Raw genomic sequence first — 12752 nt, 5'->3', positions numbered from 1 at the left:
CCCCTAATATTGGGAAAAGATATTGACTTTGTCTACCTTGTCTATGCCCCTCATTATTTTATAGACCTCTATAAGGTCACCCCTCAGCCTCCTACACTCCAGAGAAAAAAGGTCCTGGGATATTAACCCTCAATCAGTGAGTAACGGACTTAGAGAGGGTTTCAGTGTCTGCGTACAGGGGCGTTAACCCTCAGTAAGTCTTGGTGTCAGGCTGGATCACCATGGTTAAGGGTGGAGAGAGGACATGTTGGGGACTGAAGATTTGTTTCTGACAGCTTTGAAGCTTGTATTTGTGTTCTAAGCAATGCACTGATATTGCAGGAAGGGTCTGAAGAGAGTGCTCCAAGGAGAGCAAAAGACTTAAAGGGCCAAAAGACCTCCTGCAGTAAAGGGCTTACTGACTCCAAAGGTACATGGGTATGGAGACTGGTGATCTATAAAGCTGTAGGACAATGAGTTCTTCGAGTCTCTTGCACTTTCAACTGGATACTGGCTGGTCTTTATGTTGTCTCCATTTACGTTCTCTGATTTATATCCTGTAAAAATTTATTTATCTCTATTTTGAAAGCTCCAATTATCTCCCAGCAACTGCACTGGAAAGGGGACTTACACATTTTAAAAACGCAATAAAAGCTAAAAAAAAAAATCGATTTCTATAATACATGTGGAAGTTCGACCAGAAAGAAGCACAAAATAAAGCCACTACTCTGTGATATACTCTAAGTCCCAACCCTCTTTTTGGTGAATTTAATCAAACCAAGTTGAACTAAGGGGCAAAACCAGGAGGGAAACCTCTTAAAGGAGGCAGAGGGAACCCCCTGAAATAAAAATCAAAGCATGAAGGAAACTTAAAAACATTAAACCAAAAGGTGATTAATAGTGTCCATGGATTTCGCATGCTCCTTCTTGAGGGCCACCCAGCTATGAGTGTAGCTGCGATAGGGGCAGACAGACAGGTTGGCCAACCCTGCCAGTCGCCTGCTGCCTGGACCTGTTTATGGTGTATTTGGCCAGACTCAGGAACAGGTTCACGAGGAGGTCCTCCTCCTTCCCAGTCCCCTCCACTCTCCATCTATGGATGCCCATAAGGAGCTGAAGTGCAAACAAAATGTTAACAAAATAACTGAAAAGGAGTGCAGCCTAAAATATTTAACAGAGACATAGTCCATGATACTACAAGACTGCAAAAAGGACAGGTTTCTTGGGAGCCCATGAACCTACAGTTGTAGGGGACTACTGCAGGCACTACCCTCCACCCCAAATCCCTGAAGTTGAGGGAGAGGATCTGTCCGTAAAGAGACCTCCACTTGGAACACTGCTGCTGGATGGCAACAAGGCTCACAACTGCATTTCCAGGCAAAGGGCAAGAGCATGGTAGTGGAAGGCAGCAGCAGCAGTCCATACAGGAAATCCCTTAGTGCAATGATAAAGGGCAGGGAGGACATTGCCTTGAGGCGGCTCAAAATGTGGGGACCCAACCCCGGGAGAGCTGGTCTAGGCTTGGGACTAATCTGAAATTCCACCCTGGTAGGAGCACGCTCAGTTTCAGGCACCTCCTCAAGACCACATGACAGCAGATCCAAACTCAGCCATTTTGAGGTCGCAGATGGCTTCAGTCACAAGCTGAATGCCCCTGCCATGTGCTGAGCCAACTCATGGAGTGTGATCCAGTGAACCCCTCTGCCAACCCACATGTTCCTGATCCTGGTCACTCTGGCAGCCACAGTGTATCTCTCTGCCAACAATCAGAAATGGAATTGGCAGAGGAACAGATTCCTAAGCAGCAGACAGGAGGGAGCTGCGTTCTGAGGTGATGTGTCCCAGACTCCTGGTAGAAGATGGGCAATACCTGCTTTTAATCTAGCTAGTCTTCCCTCATTCTTCTAAACCCCAGTGGATAGAATCCTAACCAGCTCAATGTCTCCTCACACATCGGTCCTACCATCCCAGGAATCAAGCTGGTATACCTTCTCTATATAGCAATAACCTTCCCCAGAGAAGATCAAAACTGCGCACAATATTCCAGGTGTGTCCTCACCAAGGCTCTGTATAACGGCAGCAAGACATCCCTGCTCCTGCACTTGAATCCCCTCTCGATGAATGCCAACATATAATTTATTACTGTTGCGGACTTTAATGTCACAATTGATCACAATTTTAAAGTTAAAGTTTATTTATTAGTCTTACATTAACACTGCAATGAAGTTACTGTGAAAATCACCAAGTTGCCACACTTCGGCGTCTGTTCAGATACACTGAGGGAGAATTTGGCATGGCCAATTCACTTAATCTGCGCATTTTTGGAGTGTGGGAGATACTGGAGCACCCGGAGAAAAATAACACAGACACGAGGAGAATGTGCAAACTCCACGTAGATAGTGACCCAAGCTGGGAATTGAACTTGGGTCCCTGGCACTGAGAGGCAGGAGTGCTGACCACTCTGCCACTGTGCTCCTTCAAGTAATCACAACAAGTCCCAAAGTTCTCTGAAGTATCTGTTTTAATCAAGCTATATAACTCAGACCTTGGAAAATCACAACTAGCTAGACTGCAGAATTCAGAAATACACAAGCAATTATAGTTTCAAATTCAATTATAAATAGTTAGCATATACCAATCATGTTTCAGAGTTATCTCTATCCAATCATGGTTATTGATTAAGGTTACATCATGCATACAAAAAGGTATACTGTCTAATTAAAACTCATGCATGTGATTTCAAGAAATGAGAGCTATATCTCTGACCAATGGTATACCAACTTTTCTTTCCATTGTTCCTTGTTCTAATGTACTGCAGCTGCACATCGTTTAATTAAGTGGCCCTTGACTCTTACCTGAGTCTACTTTAATCAAGACATATCATTTGCACGTAGATTCCTTGTGTGACTGAGGTTCAGCTCGCAGCTTATGTGACTTTAAACCTTGTGTGATTATTAAATTACTGCCTGCTGCACCTGCATGTTTACCTTCAGTGACTGGTGTACTACAGAACCCAGGTCTCATTGCACATTCCTCTCTCTAATTTTGTAGCCGTTCAGATAATAATCTGCCAGTTAAAGGGAAGGAGAGCTCAGGAGACGTTGTAAGATCTCCAGAACAAATATTAGCATAGAGAGTTTGGAAAGGGGCAGGAATATAACTTCAGGCACAGCAGATAAGAGAACAACTATGAGAAGTATGATGTTGTGGGCATCACAGAAACATGGCTGCAAAGGGATCAGGGCTGAGAGCTAAATATGCAAGGATACACACTGTATCAAAAAGACAGATGGGGGCAGAGGGGGCAAGGTTGCCCGGTTAGTAAGAAACTAAATTAAATTGATGCAAAGAAGTGATATACACTTCTTTGGAAGATGTAGAATCTGTGTGGGTAGAGTTGAGGAACCACAAAGCTAAAAACAAATTTGTGGAATGTCTATGAGATGGCTTGGTGGAGCAACTTGTGGCAGAACCCAGTAGGGAGCAGGAAATTCTGGATTTGGTATTGTGTAATGAGGCAGACTTGATAAGGGAGCTTAAGGTGAAGAAACCAGTCACCAGCGGAGTGCCTCAAGGATCTGTTCTGGGACCCTTGTTGTTTGTCATTTTCATAAATGACCTGGATGAGGAAGTGGAGGGATGGGTAAGTAAGTTCGCTGATGACACGAAGGTCGGTGGTGTTGTGGATGATCTGGAAGGATGGCAAAAGTTGCAGCAGGACATAGATAGGATGCAGGACTGGGCGGAGAAGTGGCAGATGGACTTCAACGCGGATAAATGTGTAGTCGTCCATTTTGGCAGAACCAACGGGATGAACGAGTACACTATCAAGGGCAGAAGTCTGAGTAGTGTTGAGGAGCAGAAGGATCTTGGGGTCCGGGTCCACAGGACTCTTAAATCGGCCTCGCAGGTGGAGGAGGTGGTCAAGAAGGCGTATGGTGTACTGGCCTTCATTAATCGAGGGATTGAGTTTAGGAGTCGGGAGGTAATGCTGGAACTTTATAAGACCCTTGTCAGGCCTCATTTGGAGTATTGTGCGCAGTTCTGGTCGCCTCACTATAGGAAAGATGTAGAAGCTATTGAAAGGGTGCAGAGGAGATTTACAAGGATGTTGCCTGGACTGGGAGGCATGCCTTATGAAGTTAGGTTGAGGGAGCTGGGACTCTTTTCCCTGGAGAGACGAAGGTTGAGAGGCGACCTGATAGAAGTTTACAAAATGTTGAGAGGAATAGATAGGGTGGACTCTCAGAGGCTATTTCCCCGGTTTGAAATGGTCGCTACGAGAGGACACAGATTTAAGGTGCGGGGAGGGAGGTTCAGAAGTGATGTTAGGGGTAAGTTTTTCACTCAGAGGGTGGTGAGTGAATGGAATCGGCTGCCGTCAGTGGTGGTGGAGGCGAACTCGCTGGGGTCTTTTAAAAGACTTCTGGATGAGTATATGGGGTTTAATGAGATTGAGGGTTATAGATAGGTCTGTAGGTTGGTACGTGATGTGATCGGCGCAACTTGTGGGCCGAAGGGCCTGTTTGTGCTGTAGTGTTCTATGTTCTATGTTCTATGTTAAACCGTTAGGAGGCAGTGACCAGATAGAATTCACCCTGCGGTTTGAGAGGGAGAAGCTGGAATCAGATGTAACGGTATTACGGTTGAGTGAAAATAACTATGAGGCATGTGGAGGAGCTAGCCAGAGTGATTGGGAGAGGAGCCGAGCAGGAAAGACCATGGAGTAGCAATGGAAGGACTTTCTAGGAGCAATTCAGGAGACATAGCAGAATTTCATTCCAAAGAAGAGGGCAAGGCAACCATGGCTGTCAAGGGAAGTCAGGGACAGCATAAAAGCAGAAGAAAAAGCATACAATATGGTGAAGATTAGTGGAAAACCAGGGGATTGGAAAGCCTTTAAAAACCAGAGGACAACTAAAAACGCAATAAGGGTGGAGAAGATGAAATATGAGAGTAAGCGAGCCAGTAACGTAAAACAAGATTGCAAAAGTTTTTTTTAAGCGATATAAACGGTAAAACAGAGGCAAGAGTGGACATTGTGTCAAAATCTGGTTACAAACAACACTAGGCACGAAGAGTACTCAACTTCCAAGTCTGAATTTTGTTATTGAGAAAGGTCTTATTTTCATCCGTAGTCAAGCCTGGCAGCAGTGTTTATAGAACTAACACAAAGTTTGGATTTGGTCACTTATCCTGAGTACGTAAGCGCTGGCTTTACTGGGCCTTATTTGGCTAATAATCATTTTCCATTGCTTAACAAAGTTGTTGTCATAACTTAATTTCCAAATTGTTGTAACTCTGAATGATAACCATTGCCTATTCTCCGTCATTCCTTTAAGTAATGTTCCCTAGTCCATCAAAGCCAACTTGAGGCTCATTGTAGTTTACTTCATATAGGTTCAGGATGCTTGTCTCAGAATCAATTACTTCACTCTTCATCTTGATGAAGAAGTCTATTATATTATGGTTGATCATGCCCAAGGAGCTTTGCACAAATAGACTGCCAATTATTAATTTCTCATTACACAATACATAGTCTAGGATGGCCTATTCTTGATATGGTTCCTATATGTATTGGTGCAGAACTCCAGGAATTCCTCCTTTATGGTATTGTGATGAATCTGATTTGCCCAATCTATGTGCAAATTAAAATCATCCACGATAATAGATGTTCCTTGATTTAATGTGCCTCTGTCTTCCTGTTTAGTGCCTTTCTCAACACTACAGCTTGGGGATCGATACACAACCATCACTAATATTTTTTGCCCCTTAAAATTTCTTAGTTCTACTCATATAGATTCCACATTGTCAGAGCTAATATCCTTTCTCAGTATCAAGTTAATTTCCTCATCATCAGCACTGCAACTCCACCACCTTTTCCTTTCTGTCTATCCTTCTACCTGTAACTTCCAGTAACATTTGAAGAATTGTATCTTGTGCAGTTTGCTTAATCTGAGCAAGACACTTGTCCGTCAGATTCAATGTCTCTGATCAATTGATAAATTCATAGACCAGAAGATATGAAAGTGTGGTGACAAACATTGCGCTTGATGATCTCTCGTGTGAGAATCCAATAGTTACCAGGAGTGAGAAAGATGTCACAAAAGCTTCATCACAAACTTCACCTTTGAAGGGTTACGCCAGGCTGTGGCTCTTCTGATGGAGCAGGAGACTTGCTGACATTGAGAATGATTTGTCACAGAACTCACAAATAAATGGTTTGTCCCCTGTATGGATACGTTCATGTATGCGGAGATACCCTGCCTGCGAGAATGATTTGTCACAGAACCCACACCCAAATGGTTTCTCTCCTGTGTGGCATCTCTGATGGACCAGAAGGCTTGATGACCTCAAGAATGATTTGTCACACACCGCACATGTGAACGGTTTCTCCCCTGTGTGGGTGCGTTCATGTGTGTGAAGGTGTGCTGTCTGTGAGAATGAGTGGCCACACACCTTGCACCTGAATGGTTTCTCCCCTGTGTGACTGCGTTTGTGAGAGTGAAGGTGCCCTGCCTGTGAGAATGATTGGCCACACACCTTGCAGATGAATGGTTTCTCCCCTGTGTGGGTGCGTTCGTGTGCATAGAGATGCCCTGCCTGTGAGAACGATTGGCCACACATCTTGCAACTGAATGGTTTCTCTCCTGTGTGAGTGCGTTTGTGTGTGCGGAGGCTCCCTGCCCTTGAGAATGATTTGTCACACACTGTGCAGATGAATGGTTTCTCTCCTGTGTGGGTGCGTTCGTGTACACAGAGGGAAGATGAGTGTGAGAATGATTTGTCGCACACCTCACATGTGAAAGGCTTCTCCCCTGTGTGGGTCCGTTGGTGTTGGCAGAGGGCTGATGATCGAGAGAACGATTGGTCACACACCTCACAAGTGAATGGCTTCTCCCCTGTGTGGGTCCGTTGGTGTTGGTGGAGGTACCCTGATACTGAGAATGATTTTTCACACACTTCACATGTAAATACTTTCTTGCCTTTGTGAATGCGTTTGTGTACATGCAGGTACGATGATGTTGTGAATGATTTGTGACACAGCTCACATCTGAATGGTTTCTCACCTGTGTGAGTGCGTTGATGATTATGGAAAGCTGATAATTTTGGGAATGATTTTTCACACACCTCACACGTGAACAGTTTCTCCCCAGTGTGAACTCTTTTATGTACATGGAAATCCGATGATTGTGAGAATGATTTGTCACATATGGCACATTCAAATGGCTTCTCCCCCGTGTGACTGCGTCGGTGAATCTCTAATGTTGACGGATGTGCGAAAGCTCGATTACACTCCTCACACTTGAGTCGTTTCTCTGCCATGTTATTATCCAGTATTACTGCTGGGACAACAAATGCACTCGCGTGTTTGAGGATCTTATGAGCTGGTGGAACTCTCCCCGCCCTTGAAGAGCATCTACAAGAATGAGTCAGAGGTTCAATGATTGATTGAAGCTTTTGCTACATTTGGAGTCACTCACACTTCTTCCCAGCTTCACTCTAACTGATCATGCACAGCTGATCAATTTCCAGATGGTGGTTTCACTACTCAACCTTCTCTGTGTTGAGCAATGCTGTGAAGGGACTGGATGGCTTCCCACAGTTGTGCAGTTGCTCCCTGGGTGATGATCAGTATCTATCTGTGGTGTCTATTCTCTAAGTATTCTCTGATGTAGTACAGTGCAATCTTCTGTAAAACAGGAAAAGGAAACGTAATTTTTTCCAACTTCCTCTCCTCCTTTGCTGATACTTCCATGGGATTTGAGTGTCGCTGAGCAGAACCAGAGTTATTGCTCATCCTAGTTACCATTGATTGTGGTGAGGTGACTTCCTGAACCGCTACAGTTAACGTGGTGTAGGTACACCCACAGTGCGTTTAGGGAAGGAAGTCAAGGACTTTGACCCAACAACAATGAAAGAATGGTGAGTCAGACTAGTGTGTGACTTGGAGGGAAACAGACAGGGGGTGGTCTTCCAATGCATCTAGTGCCTTTGTCCTCTAGGTGGTAGAACTTGCTGGTCTGGAAGCTGCTATCAAAGCAGCCTTGGTGAGTTCCTGCAGTGTATCTTTTACATAATCCACACAACTGTCATTGTGCATCAGTAGTGAAGATGGTGAGTGTTTAAGTTGGTGGATGGGGGCCAATCAAGGGGTCACTTGGTCCTGGATGGGTAAGAAACTGGAGGTCTTTAATAAAAAAGGTATTTTCTCCACAATTCAAAAAACAAAAAAAGGCAACAACTTTTGAACAGTTTGTAGAAACACAAGGTCACTGTGTTAATATTCCTAAGCTGGTTAGATGGCATCCTGTATACCTCCTTATTGTTTAGAAAGGATCAGGATATCACTTTCAGCAGAATATAAACTAAAAAGCTGACCTCGAGCAGGGCGATGAATAGGGAAGGTGGTAACCACCCTGACAGGTTAGATACTTGTCCTATGTCCATTGGATAGATCATTGACACTGAGCAAGATACCAGCCTCCAGAAAAATGAGGTATTAACAAGTTCCCAGGCAAAACTGTGGTTTACTGTTACAGGTCATATCCTGGTAAGGGGGCTTATTAATAAACAATTGTGGGAGTGGATCAAATTAAATAGTTTTATTGAGATTGATATTAGAATTTGTATTAATAGCTTTAGAGTACGCAAGTATTGCAATAAGAGACTGTATGGCATGATGGAAAATTTAGCCAATACTATCTGCATGATGGGATCTTTAATCAAACGCACAATCCTTACTGTGAGGGTTTTAACTCAAAGTGCTGAAACTCCACTCTGTCATGACAAGTTAGGGAAGAAAATATGTTAAAGTTAGCATACAATTCATTATTGCCCACAACTACACACATATATAAAGATACAATAGAACCACAGAATCCCTACAATGCAGGAGGCCATTAAATCTGCACTGACTCTCTGAAAGACAGTCTTACCCAACACCACCACCTCCCCCCACCCCACCCCACACGTTTACCATGGCCAATCCACCTAACCTACACATCTTTGGACACTAAGGGGCAATTTAGCAAAGCTAATCCATCTAACCTGCATATCCTTAGTTACCAAGAGGCTGTTTAGAATAGCCAATCCACCTAACCTGCAAATCTTTTGTCTGGGAGGAAATGAGACCATCCAAAGAAAACCCACAAAAATAAGGGGAGAACATGTAAACTCCATACAGTCAGCCAAGGTCAGAATTGTACTGGGGTTCCTGCAGCTGTGAGGCAGCAGTGCTAATCACAGTGCCACTGTGATGCCCAAGGGAGAACAGAACTGTGCCTTTTATTTCTGGAGGTAGTGAATATGTAAGTAAAATGATTCCCCATTATGTGCCTCATTGAAGCCAAACCAATTTGACAGAAGATCTCCTTAAATTTGTTAAAACTCAACATACCTTGTGGCATAAGTGATTTTGTCAGCATGTAGACATCTTCTGTTTCTTTAGTTTTGTTCAGGTTTTTATAGGTTCTTCCAACATTCATATCAACTCCAAAGTCACCTTTGCAATATGAACAGGAAACAGTGAAACACACATCATACTAGCAAAACTAATCCAATATTCTCCTGTCTTTGTAGTTATCCAACTCCCCTCTCCTCCAATTTCTATCACTGCTCATTAAACTCCCCGAGGAGTAACTCTCTCTCTTTCTCTCCCCTGAACAAAAACATTCAGAATTTGCATCATTTTTTTCAACCTTTTAAGTTATTTGCCACATGTTCAGTGAGTCAGCGTTCAAGTCCGCAATCTAAGTCTTCGCTGATGTTATATTTGTAATCTGATTCTGGTTTTCTTACTCGGAGACAGGTCCCTCCCTATTCCACAGTTCTCTCACCACACCGGATACTTTCTCATGCACCCACTCAGACTGCACATCCCAAATTCAGCTATCAGACACAGCACTGGGCAAAAATATCAAATCCAAGCTCAAGCTTTTGGGAAAGGCTGAGGTCTTCAGGTAAAGTCTGTAAAGAAGACATAGAACATAGAACACTACAGCACAAACAGGCCCTTCGGTCCACAAGTTGCGCCGATCACATCAACACCTACCAACCTACATTAAAAGACATTTCAATAAATGTGTCTCTACCATCCCAAATAATTATACCTCACCTTCTCATATTTAGCAGTGCAAATGAGAAGAGAACTGCTTCCAATAAACACACTCAATATCCAACACACAGCTCCAATCAAACAGCTCAGCACAAAGCACCGAGTAAACAGGTCTCTCAGCTGGATCTTCTCACACAGCATAAGGGGCATTTCCACACCTGATTCCCCACAGGATAGTCAGACTGCCTGAACATTAGTGTGGATATGATGCAATGTAATTATTATAAATTCTGCTCCTTCACTCACCATCTCCGGACTTGGTTTTCAGTCCCTACAGGAAGTGAAGCAGCTGTGAAAGAGGAAGAGGAGAGAATGGGCAGAGTGGGTGGGCTCTCTGATTGACGTCTCTCACAGCCAATCCCAATATTTCTGGAGTAACAGGAGTTTCCTGAAGTTTGGGAAACTGACCAGGGAAACGGAGGAGACTTTGAGCAGCAGATCAGGTGGGGATTTAAACTTGTCATTGTCCCATCTGAATAAAACCTCACTTATTGCAGCTGCTGTCCCAGTTTCCCTGGTAAATGTTTGACAGAAATTTCTAGTGAGGGAATAACATTCTTCATCCTCGGAGGCTTTCAAACTGACAACATCAGTGTGGGATATGCAGCCTTGGATGAGTCTGACAGCAGCTCAGAAGAGGAAGACCCTCAGCATCCAAATCAATGATGGGGATCAGCACATGTACAGAAGGACAGAGGAGAGAGGAGGTATAAGAGGGATTCACAGAAGGAATGATCATGCGGAAAACGGCATCAGGGTTCTGGAACAAAGGAGGCACGGGAGAGGGAAATAGAAAAGAGTGTGGGTGGGAAGATTGTGCCACTGCTTGGGAGGAACTCTGACTCAAGGAGCGATTGTAACCTGGGGAGTGACTCTGCTCAGAATGTGACCTGGGATTGAGAAGTTATTACCTCGGAGATTGATTCCAAGGTGACCAAGTGTTGCAAAATGTTAAATCTTACGGGATCCAGGGTGAGATATCTAAATGTATACAAAATTGGCTTCTTGACAGAAGCCAGAGGGTGGTTGTAGAGAGTTGTTTTTTCAAACTGGAGCCCTGTGACCAGCGGTGTGCCTCAGGGAGCAGTGCTGGGCCAATTATTATTTGCCATTTATATTAATGATTTGGATGAGAATACAGGGGGCATGGTTAGTAAGTTTGCAGATGACACCAAGATTGGTGGCATAGTGGAAAGTGAATAAAGTCATTTCCAATTGCAACAGGATCTTGATCAATTGGGCCAATGGGCTGACAAATGGCAGATGGAGTTTAATTTAGACAAATGTGAGGTGATGCATTTTGGTAGACTGAACCAGGGCAGGACTTACTCAGTTAATACTAGGGCTTTGGGGAGAGTTACAGAACAAAGAGATCTAGGGATACATGTTCATAGCTCCTTGAAAGTGCAGTCACAGGTGGACAGAGTGGTGGAGAAGGCATTTGGCATGCTTGGTTTCATTGGTCAGAACACTGAATACAGGAGTTGGAAGGTCTTGTTAAAGTTGTACAAGACATTGGTAAGGCCACACTTGGAATACTGTGTGAAATTCTGGTCAGCCTATTGTAGGAAGGATATTATTAAACTCGAAAGAGTACAGAAAAGATTTACTAGGCTGCTACCGGGATTTGATAGATTGAGATATAAGGAGAGGCTGGACAGACTGGGACTTTTTTCTCTAGAGCACAGGAGGCTCTGAAGCGTAGGGTTGATTTTACAGAGGTCTACAAAATAATGAAGGGCATAGACAAAATAGATAGTCAATATTTTTTCCCAAAGGTAGGGGAGTCTAAAACTAGAGGGCATGAGTTTAAGGTGACAGGGGAGAAACAGTGTCCAGAGGGCAATTTTTTTCACACAGAGGGTGGTGAGTGTCTGGAACAAGCTGCCAGAGGTAGTAGTAGAGGCGTGTACAATTTTATCTTTTAAAAAGCATTTAGATAGTTACATGGGTAAGATGAATATAAAGGGATATGGGCCAAATGTGGGCAATTAGGATTAGTTTAGGGATTTTAAGGGTGGCATGGACAAGTTGGGCCAAAGGGCCTGTTTCCATGCTGTAAACCTCTATGACTCTAAATCTGTGGAAATAAGATAGGGACAGTTAAACAGTGGGAGCAGGAGTGAAGGGGTATTGGTGAGAATGATGTTTTGGAAGGCAGGGCAGCGTTGCTGAAAGTGGGCAGTATATTCTGTGACAGTGGAGCTGCCGGCATCCAACCTAGTTTCTGATAAAAGCTCATCACGAGCTGAACTTAACTGTGTTCCTCTCCACATTTGCTGATTGGCCTGCTGAACATTCCAGCATTTTTCATTTTGATTACAATTTTTAAAGCAAAGAAACAGACCTTTTGGCCCCTCTACTTTCGAACAGTGATTTTCCTCAACATGAGCTTTCCGCCTTCCAATTCTTAATCTCGCTCTATCAGTAGATCCTTCTCTTCCTTTCTCCCTCATCTATTTATCCAGTTTCCAATCAAATACATCAAAACTATTTGTCTCAACCATTCCCTGCAGGATCAAGTTTCACATTCTAATCATTCTCTTGGGAAAGATTTCTCCTGGATTGCTCCTTGGATTTATTATTGACCATCTAATAGTACTGGCCCCTGGTTTTGGACTCCCCCACAAAAATGGAAACATCTGTCCATTTATCC

General features: G+C 43.7%; 1 protein-coding gene across 1 annotated transcript in view; it reads right to left on the bottom strand.

Annotated features, from left to right (window-relative positions):
* The window catches only part of LOC145348073 (uncharacterized), a 50123-nt gene that overhangs the window by 19982 nt on the left and 17389 nt on the right, over window positions 1–12752 (bottom strand). Inside the window, exons 2-3 of the mRNA XM_080196214.1 lie at window positions 9380–9484; window positions 6122–7672 (exon numbers count right to left, since the gene is read on the bottom strand). Of these exons, the coding sequence (XP_080052340.1) occupies window positions 6122–7305 (1184 nt within the window). The 5' untranslated portion in view covers window positions 7306–7672; window positions 9380–9484. The remainder of the gene's footprint in view (window positions 1–6121; window positions 7673–9379; window positions 9485–12752) is intronic.

Source organism: Carcharhinus amblyrhynchos, chromosome 9 (assembly GCF_965287045.1).
Source record: "Carcharhinus amblyrhynchos chromosome 9, sCarAmb.v2.hapA, whole genome shotgun sequence".
In the NCBI taxonomy this organism is placed as follows: Eukaryota; Metazoa; Chordata; class Chondrichthyes; order Carcharhiniformes; family Carcharhinidae; genus Carcharhinus; species Carcharhinus amblyrhynchos.
The sequence above is the reverse complement of the archived record's forward strand: the minus strand, read 5'-3'. Positions and strand labels throughout refer to the sequence as shown.